This window comes from Falco punctatus (genome assembly GCF_963210335.1).
Source record: "Falco punctatus genome assembly, chromosome: 9".
In the NCBI taxonomy this organism is placed as follows: Eukaryota; Metazoa; Chordata; class Aves; order Falconiformes; family Falconidae; genus Falco; species Falco punctatus.
The window spans coordinates 53,195,863-53,223,160 of NC_137589.1; the positions used below are offsets into that span (position 1 = coordinate 53,195,863).

The 27,298-nt window shown below is 66.1% G+C and overlaps 4 protein-coding genes across 9 annotated transcripts; all 4 read left to right on the forward strand.

Moving 5' to 3' along the window:
- The first annotated feature begins 114 nt into the window (after positions 1 to 114).
- Positions 115 to 2,896, forward strand: ST6GALNAC4 (ST6 N-acetylgalactosaminide alpha-2,6-sialyltransferase 4). 3 transcript variants are annotated; one of them, XM_080401129.1, is made up of 6 exons: positions 124 to 334; positions 576 to 652; positions 990 to 1,160; positions 1,304 to 1,716; positions 1,852 to 1,959; positions 2,041 to 2,896. In XM_080401129.1, exons 2-6 carry the CDS (start codon positions 641 to 643, stop codon positions 2,228 to 2,230), a joined length of 894 nt encoding a protein of 297 aa, XP_080257255.1. In that variant the 5' UTR covers positions 124 to 334; positions 576 to 640; the 3' UTR covers positions 2,231 to 2,896. The 3 variants fall into 3 exon arrangements, with proteins under 3 accessions (XP_080257257.1, XP_080257255.1, XP_080257256.1); XM_080401131.1 differs by lacking the exon at positions 1,852 to 1,959 and having other exon boundaries at positions 115 to 334; XM_080401130.1 differs by lacking the exon at positions 124 to 334 and having other exon boundaries at positions 429 to 652.
- Positions 2,897 to 3,708: 812 nt separating this feature from the next.
- Positions 3,709 to 7,973, forward strand: ST6GALNAC6 (ST6 N-acetylgalactosaminide alpha-2,6-sialyltransferase 6). 2 transcript variants are annotated; one of them, XM_080401134.1, is made up of 8 exons: positions 3,709 to 3,972; positions 4,357 to 4,461; positions 4,686 to 4,734; positions 5,339 to 5,403; positions 5,546 to 5,725; positions 5,918 to 6,315; positions 6,522 to 6,629; positions 6,706 to 7,973. In XM_080401134.1, exons 4-8 carry the CDS (start codon positions 5,389 to 5,391, stop codon positions 6,893 to 6,895), a joined length of 891 nt encoding a protein of 296 aa, XP_080257260.1. In that variant the 5' UTR covers positions 3,709 to 3,972; positions 4,357 to 4,461; positions 4,686 to 4,734; positions 5,339 to 5,388; the 3' UTR covers positions 6,896 to 7,973. The 2 variants fall into 2 exon arrangements, with proteins under 2 accessions (XP_080257260.1, XP_080257259.1); XM_080401133.1 differs by lacking the exon at positions 4,686 to 4,734.
- Positions 7,974 to 8,469: 496 nt separating this feature from the next.
- On the forward strand, positions 8,470 to 13,770 carry AK1 (adenylate kinase 1). Of its 3 annotated transcripts, XM_080403537.1 has the most exons (8): positions 8,470 to 8,604; positions 10,274 to 10,316; positions 11,076 to 11,227; positions 11,415 to 11,450; positions 12,139 to 12,302; positions 12,509 to 12,625; positions 13,084 to 13,275; positions 13,459 to 13,770. In XM_080403537.1, exons 3-8 carry the CDS (start codon positions 11,197 to 11,199, stop codon positions 13,753 to 13,755), a joined length of 837 nt encoding a protein of 278 aa, XP_080259663.1. In that variant the 5' UTR covers positions 8,470 to 8,604; positions 10,274 to 10,316; positions 11,076 to 11,196; the 3' UTR covers positions 13,756 to 13,770. The 3 variants fall into 3 exon arrangements, with proteins under 3 accessions (XP_080259663.1, XP_080259662.1, XP_080259664.1); XM_080403536.1 differs by lacking the exons at positions 8,470 to 8,604; positions 11,076 to 11,227 and adding an exon at positions 9,884 to 10,047; XM_080403538.1 differs by lacking the exons at positions 8,470 to 8,604; positions 11,076 to 11,227 and adding an exon at positions 9,982 to 10,047 and having other exon boundaries at positions 13,557 to 13,770.
- A 2,627-nt stretch (positions 13,771 to 16,397) lies between these two features.
- ENG (endoglin) lies at positions 16,398 to 27,175 on the forward strand. Its single transcript, XM_080403531.1, has 15 exons — positions 16,398 to 16,518; positions 20,404 to 20,561; positions 22,674 to 22,808; positions 23,373 to 23,535; positions 23,727 to 23,883; positions 24,066 to 24,198; positions 24,420 to 24,594; positions 24,679 to 24,818; positions 24,924 to 25,061; positions 25,343 to 25,387; positions 25,502 to 25,612; positions 25,702 to 25,947; positions 26,134 to 26,197; positions 26,284 to 26,385; positions 26,816 to 27,175. The coding sequence occupies exons 1-15, from the start codon at positions 16,461 to 16,463 to the stop codon at positions 26,932 to 26,934; spliced, it is 1,944 nt and encodes a 647-aa protein (XP_080259657.1). The 5' UTR covers positions 16,398 to 16,460; the 3' UTR covers positions 26,935 to 27,175.
- Positions 27,176 to 27,298: the final 123 nt, after the last annotated feature.

Genomic DNA, 27,298 nt, shown 5'->3' on the forward strand with positions numbered 1-27,298 from the left:
TCGATCCCCGAGGCACAGGGGAGGGGTGCCGGGATCAGTCCCGGGCACAGGGGGCGGCTGCTCGGGGGTGTGGGGGGTGTGAGTGCCGGGGTGGATCGCCGGGGCACCGGGGTAGGCGCCGGCGTCGGTGCTGTGCGCCGGTCCCGGAGCCCCCGGCTCGGTGCTGGGCTGCGGGCGCGTCCTCGGCGAGGCCGTGGCGGGAGGGGGCGGTCCCGGTCCCGGCAGTGCCCGCTCCGCCCCGCCCCGCAGCCCCAGCCCGGTGCCGGGATGCGGGACCTGGCGGCGGCGGCCCTGGGGGCCAGGGAGCGGCGGCGCCGGGGGGACCACCGGCGCGGTGAGTGGGGCCGGGGGGACCGCCCCTGCCCGGGCCCCGAGCCCTGCCGGGGGGGCGGCACCCGCGGCGGGACGGGATGTCCGGGGCGGGAGGGGGGCCGGGGGGAGGTGCCAGCACAAGGCGCGGGGGTACCCTGGGTATTGGGGTGCTGGGGATGGGGGGGCCCCACTGGGGAACCCCACCCCCGGGGTCCCCTCCCCCCGCTCACCCACTGCCGCCGCTGAGCTCACTCTGTGCGTAGGGTGCGAGCCCCCACCCACGAGGTGACCCCCGGACCCTGCCGGGCGACCCGCCAGTCCCCCAAGGATGAGGATGCTGGTGAGTACCCACGAGGCGGGGGGCACGGGCGGGGTGAGGGGCCAGCGGGATCCCGGCATCATCGGGGGGGCCGCTCACCCAAAGAGCGAGGCAGGGGGACTGCGAGGCTGGCAGCTGCCGGTCCCCGCGGGCAGCACGGAGCCCCGGCCTGGGGAGCGGGGCCGCATGCGCCGGGGCCACATGGCTGGCTGCGGCTGGGAGCGAGGCACCGGCACCCTGCGCCCTGTGCCCCAGCGCCCTGTGCCCCAGCGCCCTGCACCCACGCCCTCGTGCTGCGTGGCACCACGGGACCAGGCACATGGCCAGGCCTGGGGAAACCTCCCTGCTCTGCTTCCAGGTCCGACTCTTCCTCACGCTGGCGTGCGTGGCGGCGGTCACCGTGCTGTACGTCCTGTTGTGCTCCCACGCCTGCCTGCGACCCTGCTGCTGGGCCCCGGCGGCACGGAGCAGCCCCGGGGCACCCACTGTCCTCAGCTTCCAGGGGTACAGGCGCGTCCCCGATGGGAAGGTGCGTGGGGATGGTGAGGCAGCTCGACCCACCCGTGCCTCAGTTTCCCCTTCCTTAGGGAAGGGCAGGTGGAGCTGCAGTGTGTCCGGCTGCTGCAGGAGGCAAGCGGGGGGCCCGATGGCTGACGCTGCATCTCCCCACAGCCACTGGAGCGAGCGCTGTGCCGCCGCTGCGCTGTTGTCTCCAGCTCGGGGCAGATGCTGGGCTCACGCCTGGGACAGGCCATCGATGGGCAGGAGTGTGTCCTGCGCATGAACCATGCCCCCACCGCTGGCTACGAGGAGGACGTGGGGGCACGGAGCACCGTCCGGGTGGTGTCGCACACCAGTGTCCCACTGCTGCTGAGGAACCAGCCCTACTTCTTCCAGCAGTCCCAGGAGACCCTCTACATCATCTGGGGGCCAGCGAAGAAGATGAACCGGGAGAAGGTGGGCTCGACCTACCAGGCGCTGCTGAAGGTGATGGAGATGTACCCCAGCCTGCAGATCTATACCCTGACCGAGGAGAAGATGACATATTGCGACGAAGTCTTCCAGAACGAGACAGGGAAGAACAGGTACCACCAGCTCTCAAGGAGCCTCCGTCAGCTCCCCCCCCCACTGTAGCATCGCCCCCCCTGTCACACACCCATAGCCCAGCTGGGCTGGCAGCACGGTGCCACCTGCTCCAGTGTGGCCACGGTGCTTTGCAGGATGAAGTCCGGCTCCTTCCTGAGCACAGGCTGGTTCACCATGATCCTGGCCATGGAGCTGTGTGAGCAGATCTGCGTCTTCGGCATGGTCAGCGACAGCTACTGCAAGTGCGTGGGGGGCGGTGGGGATGGGCAGCGGGTGGTCTGCTGTCCCACGACCCCCACACCCACCCTATCCCCTCCCACCAGGGAGAAGAACCACTCGAGCGTGCCCTACCACTACTTCGAGAAGGGCAGGCTGGACGAGTGCAGGATGTATCTGGTGCATGAGAGAGCCCGGCGCGCTGGGCACCGCTTCATCACCGAGAAAACCATCTTCTCCCGCTGGGCCAAGAGGAGGAACATCATCTTCACCCACCCATCCTGGGCAGATGGGTAGGGCACCAACCACGGGGTGAGGCAGCAGAGACTCTGGCGGCAGCGCGGCTCTTGTCCTGCAGCGATGTGCTGATGTGTCTCGGCTCTGCTGGTGCCGCCGTTGAAAGCCTTTTGCCAAGCCCTGGAGGGGGGACTCTATCTTCACAGCAGCAGGGCCCGGTTCCCCCAGCCGGTGGGTGCTGGGACTCCCCCACATCAGTGCATGGGGAGCTTGCACAAGGACCCACGGAACCCCATTGGCTCCAAGCACCTGCCCAGATGGACCCAAGATAACCATGAAGGTCTTCTGCCTGCTCCACTGGGATGAATATTTAATGCAGGATTAAACATTGATGCTGCTGGGTTCCAGCGCAACACAGGGCTGGAGAGTCAGCCCTGCCAGGGCCAGGAGCTGGTGCCCCTCCCAGGGGTGAAGCTCCACTGCAGTCCTTGTCCCACTTGTGCCCCGAGACCCAGCGCTGGGCATGTGGTGCAGGGAGATGGGTCTGGGTCCCCCATCCTGCTGCCTTCTGCTGCTCTATGCCTGGGCAGGTCCCTTCTGGCCCCTGTATCCCCCCAGCTGGGAAGCCCTGGGGCCACGTGCACCCTGGGGGCTCTGAGTTGCCTTGTCACAAGTGCCCTTGGATTCAGACCAAAGCAAACACGGCCATTAAAAGCGTTTTTAACTTGGTGGTGTGCCGTGCTGTGCCCCTTGCAGCTATGGGACATGGAGACAGGACAGCAGCTGGTCACAGGGCTGCTGGTGTGCTACTGCCCTGCCAGGCTATAAATAGGAGGAGGAGGTGATGGGGGGTAAAGCTGAACCTGAGCATGGAAGACAGTGCCAAAAGCTGGGAGTCAGGATTTGGGAACCAGCAGCTGCGTCTCCACAGGAGAAGTGCTGGCCTGGCATGGATTTTGTGCTGGGTGTGGGGTAGTCCCGGGTCTCACAGGGCTCAGCTCTGCTGGGCCACGGGCAGGATGGCTGCCAGCTCCCACACACTGCGCAGAGCTGCCACAACGGCTCTTGGAACCTGTTACAGATGCCACATGTCTGAGGGGGCCTCGGGGTGTCTGGAGGGGCAGAGGGAGCCACGTTTGCTCCCACTTCAGCTGAGGCCCAGCGCTGGGTCAAGTGAGGAAGAGCAGTCGGTGACCTGGGGACGCTGCCGGGAACAGGACACGCTCCCGCTGGCGAGCGGGTGCAGGGGAGCCCTGGAGCCCCTCGCCTGGTGCTGCCGCAGCCCCGCACAGGGCACAGCGCGGCCGGGCTCGGACAGCCGCCCGCCGGGGGGCCGCTCCCTGCCCACCGCGGAGCCCGCTCCGTGCCCCGGGCAGCCCCCGAGAGGGGCCCTGGGCTGCCCGGGCAGCGTGGGGGAGGCCGCGGCATCCCAGCAATGTGGCCCTGCGCCCGGCCGCGGCTCAGGCACCACGTGCAGCTCTGCTCCCCCCCTCCCCCCCCCGCCCCGGTGCCCGCCCCGGTGACCTCGGGGTGGGACGTGCCAGGCCGCAGGGGCGGGGGCAGCCCCGGTCTGCTCCGTCGGGGCCCGGGGCTGGGAGGGCGGCGCTAGGACCCGGTGGCGCTCCCCGGCCCCCTCACCGGACGGGCGGCGCTAGGACCCCGCGGCGCTCCCCGGCCCCGAGCGGCGCGCGGCTCCCGGGGCTCCGTGCGCGCGCGGCGGCGGCCCCGGGCCGGGCGGCGGCGGCAGCAGCAGGAGCGGCGGCAGCATCGCGGCGCAGTGCGGAGCGGAGCTCAGCCGAGCGGTCGGTGCACCCGGCATGTCCTCTCCCGGGGGACGTTCAGCCGGTGCAGGGGGCGGAACGGCGCTGCGGGGGCGGAGGGGCGGCCCCCGCCCCGCGGCTCCGGTGCACGGGGAGGGGGGGTGGGGGTTCGGTTCCTCCGCACCTGGAGGCGGCCGTGGCCCGGCCTGCCCGGTGTCAGCGGAGCGGGGCCGTGCGGCCCGGGAGCGGGGGCGTTGCGTGCGGGGGGGCTCGCACGTAGGAGCGGGGGCAGGTGTGCACCGGGGGGCTGGGGCAGTTGTCACCTCCCCGGGCTGCGGGAGGGTTTGCCAACGGGGCCGGAGTGCGGCGGGATGCGCACCCCGGGGCGCGGGGGGGAGCGGGTCCGGACCAGCCCTTCCCTGGCAGAGCCGCGATGTGACCCCGGGGCCCCGCCATGGCCGCGCCCGCCGGAGGGGCCCGGCGGCCCCCGCAGCGCAGGAGGAGATGACGCCCCCCCGCCGCCCGCCGCAGGTGAGCGCCCGCGCCGGGGGCAGCCGGAGCCGGTGTCCGGTGCTGCCCCCGCTGTGTCCCGCCGGGCCTCGCGGCACGGCAGGCTGGCACCGGCCCGGGCAGCAGCGTCGGGGCCCCCCCGGGGGCCGCACCCCGCTTGCCGCGTGATTTTCCATCCCTGCCCCCCCCGGGCGATCAGTAAAGAGGCTCCGATTTCTCGTTTAATTCCCGATCGCTCCGAGCAGTCCAGGAGCGGCCGTGAGTCACTAATGAGGACTTCAACAAATAAATTGGGTCAGTCCATTGCTGCGAGCCCGGGCGAGTGGGGTGGGAGCGGGTCCTCCCGCCGCGGGGGAGCGCCCAGGGTACCCCCCGCATGCCCTCGGGCCCGGGCTTGGGGGGGCCGCCGGCTCCGGCTGGACAGGAGCCCATGGGTGAGCTGAGTGAGGCCGGTCTCGGCTGCTTGCGCCCCCCCCCCCCCCTCCTGGTCCGAGCCTCCGCCGTGGCTGTTTTAATGGGATTTGGCTGCACGAGCAGCAGGTTTACCCTCCCTGACCCTGCAGGGCTGAGCAGCTTCAGCCCTGCCGGCGGGGGATAATCCTTCCCTGGAGCTCGGCCCGACACCGGGATCTCCCCGGCACGAGGTGTGCCTGGGTCCTGCTCCCTGCACAGCAGAGCCTGCCCGGCCATTGCCCGCAGCGTGCCCCTTGCCCACACGGCACCAGGCATCCATCCTCCCCTCAAACGGGGGCCGGGGAGCCGCCCTGTGGGGCCCTGCTTGCTCCAGCACAGTGAGCCAGGCTGTCCCGTATCCCGTCCCGTATCCCATCCCATATCCCCGCTGCTCCAGGGATGGGAGCTGAGCACGGGCGGGTGGCGGTGACCATGTGCCTTGCAGGTGTCCACGGGACGCCGGCGATCGCTGTGTGCTGAGGCCAGCACAAAGACATGAGCGGCAGCACGGTGAGTGCCGGGGCATCGCCCCTGGGACAGTGGGCATCTCCCTGGGGCACGGGCATCCTGCTGGAGCTGCTGTGGGGAGCAGGGCTGGATGCTGACGCCTGCAGGGTCGGGGCAGCAACTGACACTCTCTCCCAACACGCAGAGCCAGCGCGCCGCCGCCCTGGGGGTCCTCTTTGCCCTGATCATGTTGCTGATCATCTACAGCTCGGGTAGCGGGAGCGAGGTCTTCCCCTACAGCCACCTGCGGGGCAGAGCCCGCCGGCCCCCCGACCTCAAGAAGTGGGGGGTGAAAAGTGGGTACCTGCCCGTCTGCGGGAACAAGGTACGAGCTGGGTGGCAGGGCCCAGCCGGGGCAGCAGGCGCAGGGTCTGGCCGTCTGCTTGACATCCTCTCCAGTGGGATGGTGGCTCTGCAGGGGACAGCAATGCCTTGTCCCCTGTCTCAGCTCCATCTTTCCCTGCTGGGTCATGGTGACACCAAAAGTCACCTGCTCACGGTGGCTTGTCATCACCAGACCCTGACTGCCCGCTGCCATCAGTGCGTCATTGTCACCAGCTCCAGCCACCTCCTGGGCACCCGCCTGGGCTCGGCCATCGATGGGGCTGAGTGCACCATCCGCATGAATGACGCTCCCACCACTGGCTACGAGGCTGACGTGGGCAACAAGACCAGCTTCCGTGTGGTAGCCCACTCCAGCCTGTACCGCGTCCTCAAACGGCCCCAGGAGTTCGTCAACAAGACCCCGGAGACCATCTTCATCTTCTGGGGGCCACCTGCCAAGATGCAAAAGAGCCTCCTGAAAATCATCCAGCGCGTCAGTACCTCTTTCCCCAACATGACAGCCTACGTCATCTCCCCCAGCCGCATGAAGCAGTTTGATGACCTGTTTCGGGGGGAGACAGGGAAGGACAGGTACCCCAGAGCCATCTTCAGCACCGTGTCCCTCCTTTTTTCAGGTCCCTGGGACAGAGCTGGCTCTTGGGGCTGCTCCATGGGAGGGGCTGCAGCACCGGGCTGGAGGTCCCTGGGGCAGGTTGGGGACCCTGGGGGGATGTCCGTCATCCACATCACCTTGCCCCCATCTCCCCCCCACCCCTCGCCTCATTTTCCCTTCCCAGGGAGAAGTCACGCTCGTGGCTCAGCACCGGCTGGTTCACCATGGTGATCGCGGTAGAGCTGTGTGATGCCGTCCACGTCTATGGCATGGTGCCACCCAACTACTGTGGGTAAGGAAACCCTCGAGTCCCCACCCTGGCTCCCTGACCCCACCATGGGGCCCACCCCATGCTTCCCCCCCCACAGCCGCCGGCCCCCGCCGCGCCACCTGCCCTACCACTACTACGAGCCGAAGGGCCCCGACGAGTGCACCACCTACATCCACAACGAGCGGAGCCGCAAGGGCAACCACCACCGCTTCATCACCGAGAAGCGGGTCTTCGCTAGCTGGGCTGGCCTCTACAACATCACCTTCTCCCACCCCACCTGGCCCTAGGGGCTGCCCCCCCCAGCTGGGCAGACCCCTGGGGCTGGGATGGATGGGGGTTCCCCTGCATCCCCCGGGAGTGGGGAGCAGCAGGAGCCAGGTGCTGGGGGGCCACCAGGTGCCTCCCACAGGACCACCGCCATTGCACACGGTGGCTCCTCATGCCTGGGATGTGTTTGGTTTTGAGCTGGTTTGGGGGGGGGGCAGGTGGGAAGCGCAGGGTTTGGGGCATCCCCCCCTCCATGGGTGGGAGGCATGGGGGTGAGATCCTGCCTATCCTGGTTTGGGCACGTTGCACCCCCTGCGGGTGCATGGTGGGGGGCCAGGTCCCCTGGGCTTGATTTGGGGTTGCATCACTTTTGGGGTCACCACAGAGACTCCCTCCCCCAAGCCTCTGGGTGGGGGGACCTCTCCTGGGGCTCAGCTCCCCTCTGCCATACCCAGCACCCTGATCCTGGTCCGCAGCCATCCTTCCCTCAACAAAGCCCTGCGGTTCTTGGTGGGACCCAGCGGGGTGACACTGCCACCCATCAGTGCCCCAGCACCCCGAAACCACTCGGCCCCTCCCAGCACCGCTGCGCCCCACACCCACACTGCCAAAATTTTCTAACCAAGTGATGGGATTGGGGGGGGGGGGGAGTTTTTTTTGTGTTTTTCCTCTCCACTTCTGGTCCTGGGGTTTGTATTTGGGTTTCCCAGCTGAAGGGGGAGCGGGGCTGCTCATTGTGGTAACAAAGGGGAAGGGGCCAGCAGCAGCCTGTGGCTGGGTCCTCATAATTCATTAACCGCTTATAAACTATTCAGAAGTGGGCCCGTAGCGGAGGGGGTGGCAGTGCCCCTTGGCACCCTGCGGCTGCGGGGAGTGTTTCATTATTAATTTCTCAGCAGTGGAGAAGGGGGTTTGGGGAAAAGAGCTACATGCGGCGTGTTTGGGTGCTGAGCCGTGGCTGGGCTCCGTGCCTCAGTTTCCCGCCGGCTCAGCCCGTCCCCGTCGCAGCTGGGGCTCTGGGGGGCTCGGTGCCGGGGGGCGCCCGTGTTTTGTAATGGTTTGTACAGGAATAAATATCGCTGCGGTCTGTTGCCTTGGGCCCTGGCTGCGGGCTGGGTTTTGGGGGCTGAGCAGTGGGTGCCATCGCGGGGGGGCGGGGGCGCTCGGGAGGGGGGGGGAGCAGGGGACCGGTGCGTCCCGCGGGCCCTGTGCCCGGCAGCCGCTGACCCCAGCCGCGGGCCGCCCCCCCCGGTGCCTGCCCTGGGGCGGGGGACAGCTGAGGCTGCCCCAGCTCGTGTCCCCCGCACCGGCTGCCCTGGGGTCGGAGTCTCTGCAGCCACAGAGGGGGAGGGAGGCGGGTACGGCCGCTGCACCCCCGAGGTGGGGACAGGGGGGACGGGGTGGGGACAGCTCCGAGGGGCTGCGGAGAGTGGCTCAGGACCCCAGACCCGGCCGGTTGGGGGCTCCCCCCGCACATGGGGAAACTGAGGCACGGGGGTCGGGGGGCGCTCCGCACCCCTCGGCCGCGCAGGGGTTAACCGCACCCAGCCGGGCGGGCGCTGGGAGGGCCGGTGATGCTGCGGGGGACGGTCCCCCGGCCCCGCGCTGCCCGTTCCTGCCCGCCGGGCCCCGCTCCCGGCATGCACCGCGGCGCCAGCGATCTATATATAGCGGTAAAAATAGCGGGTGGGCCAGGAGGGGCTGCCCGCGCCGCCGGCCGCGCACAGAGGTCAGTGTCCCCCCGCGCCGGGGTCCCGCTGCCGTCCCCGGCCCGGCCCGGGGCACTGCGGCACCGGCGGGGGGGGCTCACGGGGGGGCCCGCGCTGCCTGAGCGACCCCCGCCCCCGGCGGGGCGGGCGGCACCGGCAGGGAACGGCGGGGGGCTGCGGGGGGGGCGCTGCCGGGGATGCCGGGGAGCTTGCACGGGGTGCCGGAGTGGTTGCGTGGGTGCTGGAGGCGTTGGTGCTGAGGCACTTGCATGGGTGCTGGAAGCATCGTAGGGGGTGCTGGAGCCATTGTGTGGGCACTGGGGAGCTTGCAGGGGGTGCTGGGGGTCTTTTAGGGGTGTTGGAGCCATTACGTGGTGCTGGGGGGCTTGCATGGGATGATGGGGATCTTTCAGGGGTGCTGGAGCCATTGCATGGGTGCTGAAGCCATTGTGTGGGTGCTGGAGCCATTGCGTGGGTGCTGAAGCCATTGTGTGGGTGCTGGAGCCATTGTGTGGGTGCTGGGGGGGTTGCAGGGGTGCTGGAGCAGCCCAGTCCTGGGCCTGGGGTCCCAGCAGGGAGCTGGGTGCCGATGGGATGGGTGGGGAGGAGGTGGGTTGGAGCTGGCAGTGGGGTGCAATGGGAGCACCCTGGGGTGCATCCCGCAGTGGCTGTTGTTGGGAGGTCCTGGGCCACACTGTCCCCAGCTCCGCGCCACAGGCCCCTCTGGCGAGCACCCCCGCCCCATCTCCTTGGGACCAGGCACCTCCATGTCACCCTCACCCTGCACCCACGGGCCCAGCGCGCCGCGTCAGGCCCTGAGCACCCACTGAGGGCTAGGGCTGCCCCCAGCCCCCCAACCCCACCAAGGTTGGTGCCAGAGGCCCTGGGGCTCAGCACCCCCCACAGTTGGGGACCCCGGGGGTCCTGCACCCTCCCAGCCCCCACGGGGGCCACCGCAGGGCTCTGGCCCTGCAGCGCAGGTGGGACGTGACCTGGTGCCGCTTTCAGCCCGGCCATTCTTAGCCTCTGCCCTTTCCCTGCTGTAACACAACCGGCGGCGGGCGCGCGTGGCCCCGGGATGCCCTGTCCCAGCACCCGGTCCAGCCGGTTTGGGGTGACGCACTGCGGCCAAGCAGGTCGGGCGCTGCAGGGCTGGGTGCGGGCAGGCAGGTTGGCCAACCCCCCCGCCCCCCCGAGGGGATGGGGGTGCTGTGGGGTGCTGCAAGTCCCCCCTTAGGGTACCCCCCAAAAGAACAGCCTGCGGGGAGCTGGGGGGTGCTGCCTCCATTACTCGGTGTCCTGGTGACACTGGTCAACCTGAGCCGGTTTCCGGCTGCCAGGCAGCACCCCGGGCACGGGGATGTGGTCATGGCAGGGGATGAAGCCGGTAACGTCACCATGCGTCACCCGGCATGGGGAAGCCCTCACCGCAGCCGGATGCGCAGGTGGCTGCCGGGAGCCAGGTAGGTAGGTGATGGCCACGGGAGCAGGGGTCCTGAGCTCCCTATTTTAGGGCCAAGCTGGGGGTCAGGGTCTTCCCTCCCTGCTAGTGCCCACCCCCTCAGCTTGGCCATGGAGCTGGGCACCAGCATGGCAGGGATGGGAGTCCCCTTGTCTCCCCAGACACGGGTCTTGGGGACCCGTGTGTCCCCAATGTGCTGAGCTTATCCTGCTCTTCTTCCCTGGCAGCCTGAAGTGCTCCTGCGCCTCAACCACAGCAGCATGTCAGCAGGTGAGTGCTCTGTTCCCCTGGCATCCGTCCCCCCGATCCGTCAGCTTTGCAACCATCCTCTTCATCCCCATTGCATCCATCCCTTTGTCCCTCTCACTCCCCTTTATATCCATTCCCCCTGCATTGGCCCCCTTTGTATCCAGCCCCTTGGTCCCACTCGGCATCCATCCCCCTGCACCCATCCCCTCGGTTCCCCTTACATCTGTCCCCTCTGCATCCCCCTGTCCCTCTTGCATTCATCCCCTCTATCCTCTTTGCATCCCTCTCCTCCATCCCCCTTCCTTCCCTCCCCTGCATCCCCTCCTTACCTCCCTCCCCTCTGTCTGTCCCCCACATCCTCCAGCCCCCGACATGCCCCACACACCCTCAGTCCCTGCCAGCCACCTGGCTCTGTCCCCAGCCCCAGGGATCGCCGGGTGCCAGGAGTTGAAATTTCAGCCGGCTGTCATCAGGAGATGGGAAAGTGGCCCCAGAGCGGCTCGACTTTATTTTTAGCTCTGCCTCCCCACACGGCGCTGCACCCCGGCACCGCCCTGCACCATGGCTGGGCCAGATCCTGCAGGTGGTGGGAGCCCTGCACCTGGGTGCTTGGCAAGGGGACAGGGTGGCTAGTGCCACCTGCGCATCGGCCACCACATCCAGGGGCTGATGCTGGGGTTCAGGGATAGCCAGGGGTTGTGCCAGGCACTTGAGGTGGCTGTGCCAAGCCAAGCCTGCCACAGCCCCCATTAGCCCACCGGGGTGACGAGCTGGCCACAGGGGTGGATGCGGCTGGTCCCCACCCGCAGTGGAGCCATGGACAGTGACCGTCTCGGGACACCACGTGGCAGTGGAATTCCAGCCCCACGGCTGAGGCAACCTGGGGTCTTTGTGCTCAGCCATGTCCAGCCTGGCCGTCCCGACCTGCCCAGGTGATGAGGACAAGGGGAACACACGGCTGCTTCCCTCCCCGCCTTCCCCTTCCCCCCCAGGGCTCTGGGATCAGTCCCCTCAGTCCCTGGGGATGCCTCCCCCAATGTGGCACCCCCCAGAGACACCTTGCTCCTTGATGGGCTTTCTGGCTTTTGGTAATTATTTTTTTTCCTTTCTCTCCTCCAGAGAAGTTCAAGCACCACAAAATCATCTTCGTGGTGGGTGAGTCTGTGTGCGGGTCCTGTTGCTGGTGGGGTCAAGGCCACAGCCCATCCCTTTTCCCTGTCCCTGCGGGGTGGGGGCTGGAGGCTGAGGATGCGGTGGCCATGGCTCCAGCCCGGCTCCTAAAGGCTGCAGAGGGGTGTCCTGGGACAGAGAGGGCACCTCTGGCCAGGCACGGGATGGCAGCATGACCTGGGGTGAAGTGACAGTAAACACCTCGGGGATGGTGTCCTCGGTACCGATGGGGTGGTGATGGTCAGGTGCCAAAGGGACAGTGATGCCCTGGGTGCCACCAGGCAGTGATGTCCTGAGTGCCAGTAGGGTCATGATACCCTGGGTGCTACTGGGACAGTGATGTCCAGGTGCTGTTGGGGCGGGTGGTGATGCCCTGGTGCCAATGGGAAAGTGATGTCCTGGGTGCTGATGGGGTAGTGATGCTCTGGGTGCCGTCAAGGTGGTGGTGCCCATGTGCCAGTTGCCAGCAGCCCTTGTCACCCCCAAGCACTTGGCATCCCCCGGCCCACCCCAGGACCACCTCTCACCATCTGTCTGGTGCTGGGCGTGAGGACACCAGCCCCCATCTCACCGGGCTCTGAGGACTCCTGTGGGTCTGTGCTGCTGCTTCCACGTACCCCTCCAGCTCCTCACCCATGGCTTGGGGCACATGGGGCCCTTGTGGGACTTGCAGGTGGCCCCGGCTCAGGGAAGGGGACCCAGTGTGAGAAGATCGTGCAGAAGTATGGCTACACCCACCTCTCCACGGGGGACCTGCTGCGGGCGGAGGTCAGCTCAGGCTCAGAGCGGGGCAAGAAGCTCCAGGCCATCATGGAGAAGGGCGAGCTGGTGCCCCTGGTGAGTCCATGCAGGCCACTGGCCAGTGCACGGCAGGACGTGCAGGCAGGGTGGCTGTGGGGACGCCACAGTAACAGCTGGCACGTGGCCCAGGGGCACCTCTGTCCCTGCTGCCTGGAGGGGAGTTTGCAGCAGGGATTTGGGGGTGCTGGGTGGGGGCATGTTGTCCAGTGTCAGCCCTGGCAGCTCTGTCCTCCCCTCCCCAGGACACAGTGCTAGACATGCTGCGGGACGCCATGGTGGCCAAAGCAGACGTGTCCAAGGGCTTCCTCATCGATGGCTACCCCCGCGAGGTGAAGCAGGGAGAGGAATTCGAGAAGAAGGTGAGGGCTGGTGCCGTGCCGTGCCGTGCCGTGCCACCTACCGTCCAGACAGAGGGGCTTCATCCAGCAGCAGCCCGGCCTTCCCCATCCCGGTGAAGAATCTGTCCCAACAAGCGCTAAACTGTCCCCATGCCAGCCAGTGGGTCACCCCGCCTGGAGGACAGCCTGCACCTGGGGTGCGGTGGGACGGACTTCTCTCCAGGGTGTCCTCAAGCTGACAGGGTGACCAAGGTGCCAGCACAATGGTGATGGCAGAGTGCCAGGGCTTGGTTGTGGTGTCCCTCTGCCTTCCTCCTCATCTGTTCCACTGTCCCAGTGGGCCCCAGACCTGTGCAGAGGGAGGCAAAGGATGGTGTGGGGACATCTGTGACCCCCACGCTCACCACCACCATCTTCCCAAACCAAGCCAGACCCATGCCAGTTTGGCAGGGTGACAACTGTGTCCCCTCTGCCCACAGATTGCCCCCCCCACACTGCTGCTCTATGTGGATGCGGGGAAGGAGACGATGGTGAAACGCCTGCTGAAGCGAGGCGAGACCAGCGGGCGGGTGGATGACAACGAGGAGACCATCAAGAAGCGTTTGGATACCTACTACAAGGCCACCGAGCCTGTCATTGCCTTCTACAAGAGCAGAGGCATCGTCCGCCAGGTAAGCAGGGATGTGGCTGGTGCCGGCCCCCTCCAGCCCCACAGCTCGAGGCATGTGTGGTCCCAGGGGAGGGGAAGGGATGGATGGGGATGATGAGAGAAGGGAGAAAAAACTCGATCCTGGCTTGTTTGGGTGGGCTTGACCCCCTCCAAGGATGTCCCCACACCCCTTTGCCTAAATCAGTCGCGATCTCTCTGCCCATGGCCAAAATCCATCCCTGGAAGAGCTCCGGTCGCGCCGTCCTCTGGGGCGAGCCCCCCAGCTAACCCCTCCGCACCCAGCTCAACGCCGAGGGCTCTGTGGAGGAGGTTTTCCAGCAGGTCTGCTCCCACCTCGACAGCCTGTAGCCGAACCCCCAGCCCCACTCCCCGCCTCCGGCAGAGACAGCGGAAGCGGCTTTATCCTGTTTTCGTGGACGGAGCCGCACGGAGGAAATTTCAAGGACATTGTGTTTGGCTCTTTCCCGTCTCTCCCCAGTAAAGTTCACTTTAATGAGCCCAGACTTTATCTTTTTCTTCTGTCGCAGGAAATGAGTTTTTCTTTCCAGAGATATTTTTTTTTCTCCCCCCTGTCCCCCCCAGCCCCTCTGGAGCTGATTAAGGGCAGGAAGTGGGTGTTTATCCCACCGGGGCAGCGGGATGCTGTGCTCGGAGGAAGGGAGGGAGCATCCCGGCTCCTTGCCCCTGCTTCCCAATCCATGCCCTATGGGGAGCCTGCAGCCAGTCCCCTTTGCCCCCATCCCGCCCCGCTTGCTGAACTCCCTTGTGCCCTGGCTGTGTGACCCCAGAGATGCTGGCAGCATCTGAGCCATATCCCACACATGCATCCCCTCTCCCCGGCCCTGCCGCTGGGGGCTGGGGGGGGCCAGGATGGGACCCAGACGTGCCACAATGGGGATTTCCACTGCTTTCATGCCACAGCATCTTATTTCTTCTGGCTGTCAGGGTTTTTCGGTGTATGCAGTGGCTGCACTGTGGTGTTTTGGGGTGGCACAACACCCTGGAGTGGGGTGCTCCCTGGCCTGCTGGCCCTGGGCACCCACTGCCATTGCTGCCACCTCTCAGACTGGCATGCAGACCTGTCCCCAGGGGCCAAAGGACACACTGGGAACACCCAGCTGAGCCCAGCCACCGTGCTGGGTGTCCTCATGGGTGGGGGTCTTCATGAGGGGTGAATTATAGGGCCTCGTCGGACAGGCAGTTAGGGTGCCAGTGTGGGGGATGGGGATCTGGGGGCCCCCAGCACCTGCAAGTCTGCCCAGGCATGATGCCGCAGCAGAGGGGCTGTGGTGGGGCTTGGGACTGGGGTTTACCCAGCCATGGGGAGGGCAGGAGGCAGCAGAGGCACAACCCCGGCAGCACCCCCCCCCCCCCCCACTGGCTTCCAGACTGCTGGGAGCTGGGAACAGAGCCAGGGGACTGGGGGCAGGCAGCACTGGGGGCAGCCGAGGTCGCGGGGCCAGAGCGGAGGAAGGAAGCGAGTGGAGAAGAAAACAAAAATCCCTAAGAAGAAAACCCACACCCGTCAGCCCCGTGCCAGGGGGTAAAGGAGCCAGCGGCAGAGTACGGGGGGCAGGCGGCCGGGCAGGAAGGATGCGGCCAGGGTGCTGTCAGCACAGCTGAGCCGGGTCTGGGGCTGGTGGGTGTTTGCCTCGTGCCGGGGTTTTGGGATGCTATAGCCTAAAGCTGTGCAACGGGGAGGGGGGCAACCTTTGTGTCTCCATCCCTCTTTGGGTGTGCTGTCAGCGTGCCTCAGTTTCCCCAGGTGGTGAGCAGGGCACGGGGTGGGGAGGGGGGACCCTGCAGCGCCCAGCAGGCCCGGGCACTCTGCCTTCCTCCCCAGCATGGCCCCTGCGTGCTTGCTGAGGGGGGTTTAGATGCTTTTGCTCTGGCTGGAAAGCCTGAGGCTACCCCGTAAGCTGCAGCAGGATGGGGGGAAGATGCCGTACTGGGGCTCAGTGGGGTGCACGGGGCTACCTGTGCGGCCACCCCCCATCCATAGCCACCCTCCTGATTGTCACCCTCCAGCCACCAGCATCCCAGGGTTTGAGGGCTTCTTGCTCATCGCCCTGCAGTGTCACCGGGGGGAGAGGGGTGTGGGAGGGCCAGGGGTGCCTGTACCTTGTCCTGGTCCCCACCCCTGTCCCCATCCCCGGGTGAGCACCTGTCCCCGCGGTCCCCAGGAGATGGCAGTGCTCTGTCATGGGAGATGTCTGCTGCTCACCCCAGGTCACGGACATCTCCGGGGACATCCTGGCTGGTGGGGACAAGCCTCGCAGGCTTCCCTGGCAGGACATAGTGCTGTCCCCCTACCGCCGCCATGGCTTGGAGCGGAGACCACCCCTTTGCCTCCCCCGGCACCGGGCTCCCAGCTGCACCATTAGCTGCGTGAGGGCTCTCACCTGGGGCAGCAGCTGCCGGCACTTGTGGGAGGGATGGGGCAGGGCTGCAGAAGGGGCTCCCTGGTGCCCCCGGCCACCCCCTGACTCCCACCTCGGTGGTGCTTCGCTGTGACCTCTTGCCCAGGCAGCCCTGTCTCAGGGGACCCCCAAATCTGCCAGGCAGAGATTTCCGGGCAGCCCCTGGCCAAGGGTACAGGCAGCAGTGCTGGGGACCCTCCCCCTGCCCCCTGGCCCCGGGTGGGCAGCCAGGGCCACGGGCAGTCACCGGCCGGGGACACCGTGACCCTGCTGGGGTGCGGGCTGAATATCGGGGCAGCCCCTGTCCCCACCGCCGGGAGCAGCCCCCCTCGCTGTGCGGGTCAGGCTGTGCTGCAGCAGTATGCAAGGGTGTATTTTGGTGGGGGGCTCACCCCACTTGAGTCCCTGTGTGTCCCACCCCTCCGCTCACCAGGGAGGGGTCCTTGGGATACCAGTGCCCCCCCTCCGCTGCTTGGGGCTCTTCCAACGCGCCCCTCCGGAGGCGATGCCCCGCTCCGGGATGCGGGGAAACTGAGGCATGGTGCCTGCCGCGGGGGGTCACTCCTCTTCCCCACCCCCCCCACCCCCACCCCCCCGTGGCGGGAGGCTGCCCCCCCGCCGCCGGCACGGCCTCAGCGCCGCCAGCGGCATTTCCTCCCGGCGCGGAGGCGCGCCGCCCGCGGGCCCTCCCCCGGCGGGCTCGGTTTCCTGCCGCCGCCGCCGCCCGGCACTCGGCGCTGGCTCCCGGGGAGCGGCCGCAGCGGAGATGGGCCCCCGCGCCGCCCCGCTCCTGCCCCTGCTGCTGGCCCTGCTTGGCCGCCCAGGTGAGTGGGGCCGGGGGGCACCGGCGACACGCACCCCCTTCTTGGGATGGGACCCCTGGACGGGACCCCTGGGGTGGCAGCGGCGGTGGGACCCGCCGGTAGCTCCGGGCGGGGGGGTTCCGCGTTCTGGGAGGCAGCGGGTCTGTGTCCGAAGGGGTCCCGGCGGTGGCGCCCCCGGGAGAGACGGTTCTGGGGGAGGCAGCCGCGGCGGTGGGGAGGGACGAAGTCCCCAGCGCAGCCCCGCCGCTCCCGGGACCCCCGACAGCCCGGCTGCGCCACCGGGCAGGGGGTGGCCGGGCCGCCCTTGCTGTGCCCCGACCGAGGCAGCGGCACCGGTGCCCTGGCGTGTCCCCGGGTGTCCGGCCGGGGGCTCGGCCGGGAGAAGCCCTGTAAAGCCCATGGGGTCGGAGTGGGGGGCTCGTCCACTGCCGGAGCGGTGGGACAGGGGAGCACCAAACCACCCCGAGGTCCCTGCGAAGCCACAGGGAGCATTTCAAGCGGTGACATGCCCGGGGACACCCGGGCTGGGTGGAGGGCACAGAGCCGGGGGGGGGGGGCGGGAACACAACCCCCCAGTGGGGGGAGAGGGAGCTGGGAAAGCGGCAGCAGTCTGGGGGGCTGGGGCTGGCGGTGCTGCGTGTCTCTCCTGGCCTCCGCGAGGGCCATCGCCGGTGGGTGCTGCTGGGGTGTCCCCGCCGGAGGCTCAGCACCCACTCCCTGTGTGCCGTCCCCCCCGGCAGCACCCGGTGTCTGTGCCGGGTGGCCCCTGTCCCGTGAGGCTGTGCCGCGTGGGCCCCATCCTGCGCAGATGGACAGTGAGCTCTGTGTGGCTGTGCGGTGCGGAGCCATCCTTTAGCTGTGCTGTAAGGTCCATGTCCCCTGTAGCTGTGCCGTACAGACCCTGTCCGATGGCTGTGCCATGCGGTCCCCATCCTTCGTATATGTGCAGTAAGCTCTGTGTCCTATGTAGCTGCGTGAGATAGTCCCCATCCTATAGCTGTACCATATGGTCTGCATCCTATGTAGACGTGCCATAAGAGGCCCTGTCCTCCCTATCTGTGATGTATAGGCCCTATACCACATAGCTCTGCCATCTGGTCCCCATCCCACACAGCTGTGCAATGTCATTTCTGTCCTATGCAGCTGTGCCATACAGTCAGTGTCCTTTGTATTTGTCCTGGATGGTCTCCATCCTATATGGCTGTGCCATATAGTCCCTGCGCTAACATGGCTGTGCTGTATTCGCTGAGCTCTGTGTAGCTATGCCATGTGGTCCCATCCTGAGTAGCTGTGTCATATGGTCCCTGTCCTGTTTAGCTGTGCTATATGGCCCCTATCCTACATAGTTGTGCTATACAGTCCCCATACTGCATAGCTATAGCATACTGTCCCTGTGCTACGTAGCCGTTTGATGCAGTCCTTGTCTTAACTGTGCTATACAGTCCCTAGCCCACGTAGCCATGCCATACGGTCTCTGTCCTATATAACTGTAATGCAGTCCCTGTCCTATGTAACTGAGCTGTACAGTCCCTGTCATGTGTGGCTGTGCCTGTATGGTCCCTGTCCTGCGTAACTCTGCTGTACAGACTGTGTCCTGTTTATCCCTGCCATCCCATCCCATATCTATGCAGCTGTGCTATATGGTCACCCTCCTACCTAGCAGTGCCGCACACACCGTTTCCTGTCTGATTGTCACCTCTCCTCAGCAGGGACCTGTAGGGCTGGGGGTGCCCACGGCAGGTCTGGTGTTGGGGGGCTCTCACAGCCACAGGAGGCTTCCAGAGGTGGGGGACTTTGTGCCCCCTCCAGCAGGGACTGGTGCTGTTCCCCACAGGGCAAGCACGGTGCTGGTCATTCCTTCCTGTCCCTGAGAGAGCCTGCTCAGCACCTGGCTGACTTAGAGAGGGGCAGGAATGGCATGGCCTGGATCAGCCTCAAAACCTGGGTCCCATCCACCCTGTTATCTGAGCCTTGATGCCACCTCCGCCTGGTCCAACAGCCAGCAGTGGCTTGGAGGGTGACAATCCCCCCTGGGCTGCAGCGTGGGGTTCGTCCCCATTCCTGACCCAGGCTGAGACTGCCCAGCCTGTTACAAAAGTGCCGAGGCAGCACAGCCAGATGTCGGGATGCCAGAGTGGCACTGCCCGTCCCCCGGGGCATCCTGTGCTGCTGGAGCCACCCTGGCCCTGCATGCCCCAGCCCAGCACCCCTGGGCGTTGCTCTCTGCCCAGGGCCCTTGATCTGCTCCCAAAACCCTCAGGAATCACCCCTCCAGCCCCTGACCCAGGGGGCAGCTGCAGTGGAACTGTCCCCGCTCCCTGGTCTCAGCCATGCCGGAGCAAAGGAGAGGGCAGGCGGCTGGAAAAACATAAAGTGAATTTTCTTTCTTTCTTCCTTTTTATTTTTTTTCCCTTTCCTGGAGTACAAAAATAACAGCGCCCTTATCTGATCGCCCCGGCCCAGCTGAGCCCCCTTATCTGATCCTGACATAATACTGGAGCCCGCTGCCTTCCCCAGTGACCCATGGTGCCCAGCTGGCACTGCTGCCCTGTATCCCCTCACTGGCATCCCTGTCCCGCGCCAGGAGCGAGCCCAGCCATGGCTCCCTGGCCCTGCCTGACCCCGCAGGACGCTGCCAGAGGCGTCATGAGCTGCCCGGCCTCTGCCTGGCAATGGCAGGGGCCACGCAGCCGTGCCCGGTGCCGTCCAGGCAGGAGCAGAGGGGAAGAGGGACGCAGCCTGTGGCGCCCAGATAAGCAGCTGTTTATCTTCCTCCTGATGCTGCCGGCCACGTGGCGGCCGCACCGGGGAGAGGAAGCGCTGGACAATAGGTGGGCCCACGGCAGCATCACTGGGGGGGTCTGCACCATGACCCTGACGCTGTGGCCGTGCCACTGCAATGGTGAGACACGGGCCAGGGATGTCATGATGGACATGACATGGTGTGAGTGACCCTTTGCCAGCTGCCGCATCCCAAAGCCTCACTGACCTGAGGCATCACGCCCTCCGGCCCCAGACCCCGCAGGGGCAGCTGGGTGGCCCTGGCACGGGGTCCAGTCACCTCCCAGCACGGCGGCTGGAGCCGCCAGGGATGAGAAAGTATGGGATGGGAAAGAACAAAGGGACGGAGCTCAGTGTCCACCTCCAGAGCAAACCCAGCACCCCAGGCACCAGCTCCCCATGGGAAGCCCCCAGCTGTGGCCATGGGGCTCTGTCCTGCCCAGCCCCCTGCAAGGGAGCACCTGCAAGCAGATCCCCAGGACACCTCCCGACACAGGAGCCAGCTTGATGGCAGCCCAGCCACAGCAGGGCTGCCTGGGGTGGAGGAAATGGCCGAGGCAAATGGGGATTTACAGGATCAGGCCTTCAAACGGCTGTTTGCACTCAGGATTTCCCTTGGCAGTTGCCCACCAGCCCTGTTCGCTCATGCACTGCACGGGGGGTTCAGGATGGGGCAAAGCTCACGCCTTGGCGCCCACGGAGGATGAGCTTTACAGCCGTTTCCATACCTGAGCTTCCCGCTTTCCTGCGGGATGCGGGGGGGGCTTCCGCCACCGCCTGAGCATTCGGGGCAGCCGGGTGCGAGTTTTGGCACGCAGCAGTGCCAAGCCGGGACAGTGGATTTTTCCAGCCCTGATCCAAGGGTCATTAACGTGATTGCAGCCGGGGGCTGACAGCGGCAGATGAGCCCTGAGCAAACACATAGCAGATGGTCCCGCGGGTGCTGTGCCGGCAGCGGGGCTGTGGGGACGCCGCGCCGGGGGCATGGGGGCAGTGCTGGGGCTGGTGTTGCAATGCAGCCTCCTCCCGCGTCATGCGCCTGCTATGTTGTGTCACCCCACATCCCTGCAGAGGGGAACTGACAGTCTCTTGTTTTCCACCCAGACCCTGGGAGAGCTGAGGGCTGTGACCTGCAGCCGGTGACACTCGAGCCGCCCATCACCCTCTTCTATGCCACCAGCACGGTGCCTTGGGGCTGTGTCAGCAGCAGCTCGCTGCGTACCAGCCAAGAAGTCCATGTCCTCAGCGCTGAGTGGTCCAAGGTGAGTGAGCGGGGTCCCAGCACTGTCACCCCGGCACTGTTCCCACTGGGCAGGGTGTCCCAGATCTCTTCCCTCTAACGAAGGAGACTGAGAGGACCTGGAGTAACCTTGTCCATGGCCCCTTCACCGAGCTTCCCCTCCCAGGGCAGCTGTGGGTGTCTCTGGCCCTGAAGAGGGTTTAAAGTCTTCAGAGGCAACTCCTCGAGCAGCCTGGGCTGCCGGGGCTGTCCCTGCCCTGGATGTCCCGGGAACCCGTATTTCCCTGGGAAGGTGTCCCGGTCCCAGCTCAGGAGCAGGAACAGCCACGGGCATCCCATGGGGACTGCGCTGGGGAGGGATGGAGGGATAGAAGGATGAAGGGATGGAGGGAGGCACATCACTTGAAGGCAGCCAAGTGAGCAGAAGCCTGGCTGCCGGTGCTGGCACACCCTGTCAAGGGGTGATAGGTGCATTGTGGGCGTCCCGGGCACCTTTCAGGCGAGGAGGGGCACAGAGCCGCAGCGGGGCTGGCGCTGGTGCTGCTTGGCACTGTTGGGTGGGTTTGCACCAGCAGGTGGGTTTGCGCAGCCACTCTGCAGCATGGTCCAGCTCCCCTCGTGCTGGCAAGGCCCCGGCAAACCCAGCACCCGATTCTGGTCCAGCGCCTGGCTGCCCGGCGCCACGCTCCCCCCGCCACCTCCTCCCAGCTCTCCCAGTTCTGCTTTCCAGGAGGAGGTGGGACCTGGGCCAGGAGCCACTGTGGGAGGGTGGGTTTCACAAGGGCCCCTCTCCCCAGCCTGACGTGGCGCTGGCACCCAGTGCATGGATAAGCGTCAAGGCCTGGGGTTGTCACTGGTGGTGGCAGGGGACACATTGATGTCACAGCTGCGGCATGGAGCCCTGTGGTGCGCGGGGGGAGCTGGGCAGGGACGCGGCTCCACTTATAGAAGAATTACTGGAAGCCGCTTTCTATAAGCAGATCCCTACGATGAAAAAAAAAAAAAAGAAGAAAAAGAAAAAAATAACCTGAAAGGCGGCAGCAGGGCAGCAGCAAGGCTCCTGCCACTCGTGTAGCCAAACAATGGAGCGCCACAAAACACGCGGCAGGAAAAACAGCCACCAGCTCCTCCCTGACGCCCGGGGGCCACCCGGAGTCCCCGGCCACCCACGCTTGCCACGGGGCTGCGGCCAGGCTGGGATGCCCATGGCCCTGTCCCACCGGCCCCGTGCCCGGCACTGGCAGCTGCCTCCACCCACCCAGTCCCCGGCTGGTTCTCCCTGCCCGCTGCCTGGCTCAGCATTTTGCAAGTGGTGATTCAGATGGCAGTTGCCAAACTTAGTGCCCGATGATTTGGCTTCCCCATCTGGATTGCCAGCTGGAGGCTCCTAGGCAGTGCTGGCTGTGGAGGGTGGTGCGTGCCACTTCTGTGCCCCCAGCATCCAAGCGCACCAGTATGGCCAGTCTGGAGCCTGGAACAGCTGCACAGTGCTGAGGTGGGGCTGGGAAACCCACAGGGGGATGTCTCAGTGCCCTGGGTGGGGATGCCCCACTCTTCAGTGGGGGACACTCCGGTACCTGCAGTGGAGATGCTCCAGTCCAGTTCTTGGTGTGGAGACACTCCAGTCCCAGTGCAAGGATGCCCTGGCTGCTGATGTAGGGATGCCCCAGTCCCCAGTCTGGGGACTGGCTGATCTCTGGTGTGGGGACACCCCAATACACAGTGGGGTGACATGCTGGTGCCCAGTGCTGAGGTTACCCAGTCCTTGACACAAGGATGCCCTGGTCCCCAAGGTGGGTGCCTAGACCCCAGTACAGGGATGCGCTGGACCTCAGTGTGGAGTTGCCACCATCTCTGGGGTGGGGATGCCCTGGCCCCTAGCTTGGGGGAGCCAGGGAGTGTTTGCCCCCCTGGTGTGGGTACACGTCCACGTGGCATCTCTGCATTCCCCAGCCTGTCTCCTAAATGCGGCCACAGCTGCCTCCTGTGTGGTCTGTGCCCAGGGCCAGCCCGAGGGCAATCCATGCTGCCGCTGGCTCCAGGGGCAGGTAGCGTAGCCAGGGGGCAGCCAGGGAAGTGACACCAAATAGGGCTTGGTGACCACGGTGGTGACACTCTTCCCTTTCACCTCCAGGCCCCTGCCTTCCCGCTGAAGGTGTCTGTCATGCCACAAGCTGGTGGCTGCAACCGGTCAGCAGTGCTTGTCCTCCTGTGCGCCCACTGCTCAGCCACTGTCACCTCCCTGTGCCCAGACCTGCGCATCCACACCGTGAGTGTCGCGGCCCTGCAGCCAGGAGCAACCCTGGGGGACAGCAGGGCTGGGGAGATCCCTGGAGATGTTATGGGAGGGTGTCCCTGGAAACAATGCTCATGGTGCCCTGGGGAGGAGGGGACGCGCCTGGCCGCTGCTGGCAGTGCTGAGCACGGGGCTGGTCAGGCAGGGAATGACGCACAGGGCTGGAAAAAGCTCCCGTTTCCTCCAGCCGGTGGGAGGAAGGTCAGGGATGGGGTTTGGCTCCAGCGAGCTGAGCCAGGGCCGGGAGCTTTGTTAGCAAAATAAACCTCCTGCTTTGTTTGTGGCTAATAATAAAGTGGGCCGAGCCCTCTGCATGCTGCCGGCTGCCCACGCCGCTCCCAGCTTGTGGCCCCCAAAACCCCCATTCACCAGGGTGACCCTCAGCCGTGGTGGGACTGGGGCTGCAGGGATGCCTGCCTGGCTTAGCTTTACACCCGCCATCCTTCGTGCTGGTGAAAGGCTTTCCCCATGGCAGCCTGCACTGGGGAGGGATGGGGTTGCCCCCCACCCTGGCTCAGGTTGTCACTCGCCCCACAGGATGCCCACCTCAGCCCAGGGACCACCACAGCACTGGGCGCAGAGCTGCCCATGGTCACCAGCGAGGAGCAACTGCTGGCCTGGGCTCAGGACACCTATGGGGGCATCACAACTTACAGCAAGCTGCAGGACCCTCGCTGGGTCCAGCTCCGCCTGGGAGAAGGTGTGTGGGGCCGGGGGTTGGCACTGGGGGGCTGGGGTGGGCAGCAATACTCTTCCTGTTCCCAAAGGGTGACAACCTGCCAGGGCGAAGCATGGTCCAGGGGCAGATGCTTTGGGACCAATGTCCCTGGCCCCAAGCATCTCCCCACCTGCCGAGCCCGGTTTGGCTTTGGTGACCCCCTGCCTCCACAGATGCCAGAAGCCCCCCACACTGCATCCCCCAGGAGCACTTCAATGCCATGCTGTACCTCGAAACTGAGGTCTTCTTCCACAAGATGAAGGGCTGCTCACGTGGGGACACCCAAAGCACCAGGGCTGCCCACATCATCCACCTGCAGTCGGAGTCCAGGTACCGCGCGGTGCTGGCAGCGGGTGCCCTGGGGTGGCAGGGGGGTGGCACAGGCAGTGGGGCGTGCTTGGAGATGCTCAGGAAGGAGTTGGGGTGTCTCATGGGACATCCCAAGGCAGGGCACAGGACCCACCGGTGCAGAATGCTGATGCTGGGGTGGGGGGAATCTCATGGTTTTGCAGCTCCCCCATCACTGAGGTGAACCTGACCCTGAGCTGTCCCGAGAGAGCCGTGAACAACCAGATCCTCATCCTGCAGAGCCGGACCAACCTCACCTGGTCACTCTCGGTCAACAACTGCTCCATCCAGTTCATAGTAGGGTTGAGCGTGATGTGTGTCCCCCTACCACCCCCACCAAGGGGGCTGCCAGATGCCAAAGAGATGCTGGTGGTATGGGGAGGGTGGCAGGAGGGCACCTGGGGACACTGGGTATGGGGAGATGGCAGCCCCCTTACTGCAAGCCACCCCTGCCCTGAGGATTCCCAACTGCCCCCATCCCTGCCCAGCCCCGCTGTGCTGACTCCCACCCCCTGTAGGTCTCTGGAAACTACAAGATCACATCCATGTCCCCGATGCTGCACCGCGGGGAGCACCTGCCCGACACGGAGCAGGGCCTTGTCACCAAAGCCTTTGAGAAGAACTACAGCGTCATCGCCTCCTTCTCCACCATCCCTCCCAGCGCCCGCATCAGTCTGGAGATCCAGGAGCACGGTGAGGCCCCCAGCACCTCAGGGATGGGTGTGATGGGGGTGTCCTGCTACCCCCACTCAGCCCCCCTGTCTCTCTATCCCACAGAGCCAGTCAAGAGGGTGCCCGAGACGCCTGCCGCCCCGGCCCCCACTGCCTCACTGCCCTACTTGCTGCTGGTCATGCTTCGGCCTTGGAAGTGCACAGATGAAACCATGGAGATCATCATCGCCAGGTCCCACCTAGAGGTGAGGGTGTTCCCAGTGCCCACCAGCATCACCCATGGGGGTTCACATCCTGCTTGGGGTGGATGTCCCCAGCCAGTGGGTGACTGCCAGGTGCTCTTCTCCCAGCCCATCAAGGATGTGGTGAACATCACCCTGCGGGACATCAACTGCCAGGCAGAAAAAAACGCCACTCACTTCATGCTGAAAACCCCCCTCAGCCACTGCGGCACGTTGGTGGAGGACAGGGGCCTTGCCAACAATGAGGTGAGGCAGGAGGGGCTGGCTGGGGCACTGCCCCCAGCCCTGCTAGTGCCCTGTGGGGGCTTCAGTGATGCCCAGTGGGGCTTCTCTGCTAGAACCTCCTTGTTTTTGCATGGTTGGAAACATCCTGCTGCAGCCCAGGGCTGAGCCCTGCTGCTGCGCCTGGGTGCTGGTGGAGATGAGGGGGTGTGGGTGGGACCCCCATCCCATCCCACGGTAGGGGGGAACCCCGTGGTCCCAGTGGGGACCACTTGGCTGACCCAACCTTCTCAACTTTCTTGCAGCTCATCCTCAACCTGGCCAAGGGCACGGTGCTCCAGAGCGTGCGGGTGAGAGCCGGGTTTCCCAGCGGGCCTGGGGTGGGACCATGGGTGCTGGTGTCACTGCCAGCTGGGTGCTGGGAGCTGGGGTGGTGGTGGCCTCAGTGCTGTGCCCACTTGTAGGTGGCCTTTGAGTGCATGATCCCACGGGAGCTCTTCCTGCGCCTCTTCCCCACTGCCGCCTTCGAGGCACCACAGACAGAGCTGGAAGTCAACAAGGAGGTCTTCGTGCAGGTACTGCCAACAGCTCGGTGCCTGGGCTGGGGCCATCCAGCCGTCCCTGGGCCGGAGACCCTAACCCTGTCCCCCTGCTCCCCCGGCAGGCGTCCATGCGGTGGGAGGACCACCCAGCTGACCTGCAGCTGAAGGAGTGCTGGCTGGTGGCACCAGGGCAGGAGCCGATGCTGCTGGTGCAGAGCGGGGAGGCACGCGGCACAGGGGTGGCCTTGCTGGAGGGCCCCCCCAGCAGCCACGGAAGGAAGGTCTGGCGCTTCCGCTTTACCTACGCCGTCCCCGAGGGTGGGCGCGTCCCCTTCTCTGCCACCCTCAAGTGCAAGGCTGGCTTGCAGGTCAGTGTGACTAACTCCCCACCCCATGATGCCACCATGCTGGTCCCCACCAGTGGCAGTGGCAGCCTGGCAGGTTTGTCCCAGCCCAACAGGGAGCGGCATCCCTGGTCCCCAGAGTGTCTGGGGGCTCCTAGCCCTGTCCCCCTACGGCTCTCCCTGCTCTCACCCCAACCTCCACCTCCACAGAACAACACCATCTTCGAGAAGGTCCTGGAGGTGACAGTGAAGGATGGCTGGCGGCCGCCCAACAGTGAGTTTGGGGCAGGAGAGGGGGCTAGGGTGGGAAGGGGACCCCCGCTCCAGCGGGGCAGTGCTGACGGGCTCATCCTCCCACAGACCGTGGGCTAGGGCTGGCCACCGTCCTGGGCATCACCTTCGGCGCCTTCCTCATCGGGGCACTCCTCACTGGCGGGCTCTGGTACATCTACTCCCACACCCGTAAGTATCCACCACCCCTGCGGACCCCAACGGTGGGGTTGCGGGGGGAGGCACATGCATCTGGGTTGCCCATGTCCGCACCTGGCTCAAGTCCCCAGGTGAGCCAGGGACCAGGCTACTGCCATCTTCTGTATGGCCCTCCTGGAAATTGCACAGGGGAGTGACCCAACTGGGGGTGCCCATGGCTCCCCAGGGTCCCCCCTACTGCCCCGGGGTACCCCCTGCCCTCCCTCCTGCTCCTGGTACCACCATGGCCCCCTGTGCCCATGCCAACCAGGGGATGGTGGGGAGCGAGCCCAGAGGGCTTGTTCATGGGGGCTGCAAAGCCCGGCGGGCATGAGCCATGGCCACTGCCAGCCGCCCTGAGCTCGGGTCCCCTCGGTGTTTCTCCCTCCGGCGTTTCTCCCTCCGGCGCCGCGACACGAGCCAGGTCCCACCTCCAAACTGCAGCCAGTTTCCAGCACGGTGCCGGCCTCGGAGAGCAGCAGCACCAACCACAGCATCGGCAGCACCCAGAGCACCCCCTGCTCCACCAGCAGCATGGCCTGACCCCCCCCCAGCCCACCCGGTCCCCAACTGTCAGACTTGGGGACCCACCCCAGCCCCATTAAGCTGGGTTTTTGCCCCAAATCTCAGGCCGAGCCCGGAGGGGGCCTCCGTTACTCATTCAGTGAATGCTTTGGCCCCCCAAGGGCAGCCCATGCCGGGGGAAGGGGGCACCCTGCAACCCCCCTGGGGTCCCCTGCTGCTGGGTGCACCGGGGGGGCGGAGAGAGTACCTACGCCCAAAGCCTCCCCCAGGGCTCCCCCTCAAATGGGGGGGGTGGGGGGTGGGCAAAAGCGGGTGCCCCCAGGACACGACCCAGCACTTGGGGTGACCCCCTGCACCTCTCCTGGGTCCCCCCAAGAAGGCA